The sequence below is a fragment of the Protomyctophum parallelum genome (assembly GCF_964188405.1).
Source record: "Protomyctophum parallelum genome assembly, chromosome: 16".
Lineage (NCBI taxonomy): Eukaryota > Metazoa > Chordata > Actinopteri > Myctophiformes > Myctophidae > Protomyctophum > Protomyctophum parallelum.
The window spans coordinates 1,373,850-1,378,784 of NC_139711.1; the positions used below are offsets into that span (position 1 = coordinate 1,373,850).

General features: G+C 42.2%; 1 protein-coding gene across 1 annotated transcript; it reads right to left on the reverse strand.

The window, feature by feature from the left end:
• Positions 1-350: 350 nt before the first annotated feature.
• Positions 351-4,081, reverse strand: LOC310873353 (complement C1q-like protein 4; the record flags this gene model as incomplete). The annotated part of the gene is made up of 4 exons (XM_083785717.1): positions 3,867-4,081; positions 3,239-3,316; positions 2,469-2,603; positions 351-631 (listed from the first exon to the last, which is right to left on the reverse strand). Exons 1-4 carry the CDS (start codon positions 3,955-3,957, stop codon positions 351-353), a joined length of 585 nt encoding a protein of 194 aa, XP_083641843.1. The 5' UTR covers positions 3,958-4,081.
• Positions 4,082-4,935: the final 854 nt, after the last annotated feature.

Sequence of the window (4,935 nt, forward strand, 5' to 3'; positions counted from 1 at the left end):
TATACTTATACTTTTGGTACTGTATGATTTTTATGCCAATACTTTTTCTCAAGTAAATCTAAAATACTTGACTTTGACTTTTAATTATTTCTATATAGCAGTATTGATACATTTAGTTAAATAAAATAAAAAAGATCAGTACTTTTAACACCACTGTTTAAGTCTAATTATAAAAGAAAGGCGAGAAAGGCTTCAATACTTGTTGGAAGGTGTTTAATTTGATCTGCACCTGAAAAGCATTATTTTGGGTGGTCGCCAATTCAAATATGATTATTTTGCTGGGTCCACAGTTCAAATATGAATATCTTCAGGGGTCATGGCCTGAAAAGGTTGAGAACCCTGGGGAATGTCTACAGTGGGAAGAGCAGAAAGCCACTGAAAGTAGAGTAGCGGTACGCACTGTCGTATAGTTGATCATTCTCCGCCCAAGTGACCAAATTCACTGTGTCTCCGGCATCGAGTGGCAGAATCACTGCCTGGGTGGCGGTGTCACGGCCGTTTCCCTTGGGTCGCCAGGTGCTGACTTGACGCTGGCCGTTCTTTGCCAGATAGGCCCCCGAGTTGTAACCACATAAGCCGATCGTTTTGAAGATGAAGTGGAACGCTCCCTTACACGGAGCAGTGAAGATACCTGCAAGTCAGCAATATGGAATCACTATAGTGTTTTCGATTAATCTGTCATGGTTACGACAGAATGAAAAAGTCTATGATCTATGAAACTTTTTCATCGGCAACACAATTTTACACATCATGTGTTTCTTCATTTCTCTCTCAGCTAAGGGGGGGGTCCTTTGGTGTGAAAAACATAAAGTAAAAACAACATCCGGAGTGGACCGCAGCTCAGAGCATGTCTTATAGGCTTGCTCGCCTTGTTACAGAAGCCCCTTTTGGACAAAACACTATGGGCTTCATTTTTGTCACCGCTAAACCCCTTATCCCTAAACTTCTTTGCCTTTTTTTTACTATTTTGCAAAACATTTTTGAATAGTTAAAATGGCCAGTCTACAAGCTCACAAAGTGTCAATGTAGATTGGCTAGTTGAACTATTAAAAAATGTTTTTCAAAATAGTAAAAAATAAGGCTAAGAAGTTTAGGGATAAGGGTTTAGCAGTGATGAAAATGGAGCCCTATATACAGTATGCAACGTCTTTGGTCATTATGACCAATGTCTCATAAGACAGATGTGTAGAAAAAACTATACATTTATTGGTATAGTTATACTGTACTCTACTGTGCTCTGTACTGTATTGTAGTGTACTGTGCGGGGGTCCCCGGAACATCCAGTCCCCCAGGAACGCACCCAGGATGGCGGCCCGTTTCCGGCGAGCCGCCCCACGTCCAAAACGGTCGAGAAATGACGGAGTTACCGTCACAAGTGTTTGGTCAAACCACGTGGGAGGCATACTTTGGTCCGACGGACCATTGGTTCGACGGAGCATTGGTCCGACTCGGGGTTAGGTTTAGGTGTGCTGCCCCGAGCTCGCGGTTATGGTTAGGGTGAGGGTTTGGGGTAGGTAGTGATGGGACCAATGGATCGGACCTATGCCCCGTCGGACAAAAGGCATGCACTCAAACCACGTGACTTCCATTGGAAAAGCATTTAGGGTGTGTACGAAGCCTAATGGAGCGGAGGCACCGCTCAAAAATAAGTTAAAGGGATTTAGCCTAAGACCCAGCACACGTGGTCGGAGCTGCACTGCGCTCTGGATGTTATGTCATTATCTAACTCTCTCTACCCCTCTATTGGATATAATAACATCAGATTAACCCATTTAGAACTGAGGATGATTCTTAAAAAATGTCTTCTAAATCCTAAAAGTTTTCTGAAAAACCTATGTTTCTATGTCAGTGGTACTAAACCTTTGGCTTTTTCATGTCAAAGACCCCCAGAATTATCTGTATTTGGCCGCCGACCCCCATCTGAAAATATGTTGTTCCAGGGACTTTGAGTCAGATTTGAGTTAAAAACGTTCACAGAATATATATTCCAAGATTTGCACCACATTTTCACGATTTTTCAAAAATAGACCTACAAGTTCATAGCGTGGTACTACGACAGTACTCGGTGCCACGCTATGAGCTTGTAGATCGGCTATTTTGTCAATATCTAAAGTATAACATAATGCTTAGAACACCAAAAGGGGTTCCCGCCCAAGCGGCCCAAAATAGGTACTGTAATACAATGGTTAATCCAGCGTTCTCCTTTAACCCATTCTGCGCGGCAACCCCTTTTGGTGTTAGCATTACGTTATGCTTTAGCTATTTAAAAATAGCAGATCTACAAGCTCATAGCGCTACGAGCTTGTAGGTCTGCTATTTTTGAAAAATCGAAGAGCGACTGACATAGAAGACATTTTTTAATCTGATCTCAGGTCAGAATGGAAAACTGTCAGGATGTAGAAGACATTTATAGAATCTGATCTCAGGTCAAAATGGATTAAAGACCCATTCTGTGAGGCTCTCTGTACCTGTGCAAGCGTTGTAGGCGTTGCAGTTGTTGAAGAACACATTCCTGAACACGACAGTTTGCTCTTCACACGCAGGTCCAATACACACTTTTTTATCATCTCCCAGCGATGCTGAAAAGCCCACTTTATCACCGACTGAGGACAGAAGAGAAAGGGAGCAGGGAGAAAAACATTACACTTGCTCACCGTTTCATTACATTTTCTGTGACATTTGACATAATTTCAAGCTTGGTTAATCCATTAATCAGTTCAATCAATCAATCAATCAATAGTATTCAAATAATCCAAATAGATTTTCCATTCTGTCATATAATATAATTAATAATTATAATTTGTTTAAAGGACCACTTCATCACTTTTCAACCTATACCTTCATATAATTGTCATGTTTTTTCTACTCGGTCTGTGTCTCATAGGAAGGCTGTGGGCCGTTCAGAAACCCGTCCACCAGTGACATAATTGATGGGAAAGCCAAGCTAATAGAAACTGCATGTTTTCTATTCCTGAAAAAGTCGCAATGTTAAAATGGAAGCCATCGTTCTCACGATAATAAAAATAAAAATATATATATATTTTTTTATATCTTAAAAAGATTAATCTGCCTAACGATGATGTCACTGGTGGATGGGTTTCTGAACTGCCCAAAGCCTGACACAGAATGAGTAGGAATAAATGGTGGTATATGAATATGAGGACCATTATGAAGATAAGTTGAAAAGTGGTGAAGTGGTCCTTTAATTAGTTGTAACAAACGCATCACTTTAACTTACCCTCTCTCTTGAGGTTCCCCACGTCTTCGTCCAAGGTGGTCAATTGTGCTTCAGTTTCTCGCTGCTTAGACGTGAGCTCTGTGAACACATTAAGACATTTCCAGTAATGAGGCTTCACTCAATGCTTTTCGTTAATACCTGATAACAGATTCTACAAATGTCTTCTTAATCATGACAGGTTTCTGAAAATGTCAGTGCTTCTCAAACTATGTCAAGTCAAGGACCCCAAAAATGATGTAATTATATTGGCCCCCGTCTGAAAATATGTTGTTCCAGGGAACCCCCAGAAGCAAAGGTATGAGTTAAAAACATTTGCTGTGAACGAATATATATTCAAAGATTTGTGTGCCGTGCCACGAGCTTGTAGATCTTCTATTTTACAACAGCTAAAGTTTGAAATAATGGTTAAAGTGGTTAAATGCTAAGGTGACACAGATCCCATGATCCACAGCTGAGCATTAACATTAGCTGTGGTAAAATGATAATACCCTGACACATTAGTTCCCCCGACATTTTAGAGATATTAAATGTAACAGTGAAGATATGCTAATATTGTGTTATGTGAACTGCATTCAGGATTCTTATCAATAAAGCAAATCAATCTAGTTATCTGATTGACAGAGCTTACCTGCATTCTGCTTCTTCAGAAAGTCCACTGCAGCCTGCAGCTCGGCCAGCTTAGCGTCCAACACTTGGCCAACACTCAGAAATTCGCACATTTTGGCGTTGTCGCACGGCGTGATTGTCTGTCTATGACTGTCTGTTTTCTATGCACCTGTTGGGTAGAGCTGCTAACACTGACACAGAGGAGGCCTTTTTATAAGCAGAGCCAGAGCTGTCAGATGATAACTATTATCCGGTGACACATCAACGTTGCATGGCAGTTACTCGGAAGTCGGAGGTGAAGAAATTTAATTAGACTCTCAAGAAGGCGAAGGTGTACCTGATTGTCTGGGCTTGTAGCATGGGCATCGGATGAGTTGCGTCAAGGAAATGTGCCCATACTGTATAATTGCATGTTCATTCATGCACGATATATCAGTTAACACGAGTTTAATAAAAGATGGAATAAGGGTAAAGGTCCAAATTAAGTAATGCAGGTGTTTAACAGTAATTTAACTCTTGAGAGCATAAAAAAACGTGGGTCCATTTGGTTTCATTTCATGCTCTCAAGAGTTAATTATCTATAGGCCTAAGGGTCCATTTGGTTATCAACTCTTACATCATTTAAGTTTAACTGGGGACCACCCTGGAACTCTCTCAAGGACCATTGGTGGTCCCCAGACCACTGGTTGAAAACCACAGATCTACCTGAATAACACCTACATCATCGGGTCAATGTCTGTGCAGGTAACTCCAGATACGGGTCTTGCGCAGCAAACACACGTCCCAGCTCAGAACCTTCCGCCCACGGTGGATCAGGCCTCGAGCTACAAACCTGCACCCCAGATCCTGGTCCAGATTCAGCCTAACGTGCAGCAGCAGCAACCACCACCCCTGCAGCCTGGACTAACTCAACAGCAGCAGGGTATAGGACCTCAAGGTGGGCCGCAGATCCTGCTGCCGGTGCTGCCCCACCACCAGCCCTGGGTTCAACACGGAGGAGTTCAGCTGATGATGCCCTACCAGCCAAACTTCCAGGGACCTCCACCACGGGCAAGCCTGCCAACACAGCAGCAGCAACAGCAGCCTATGGT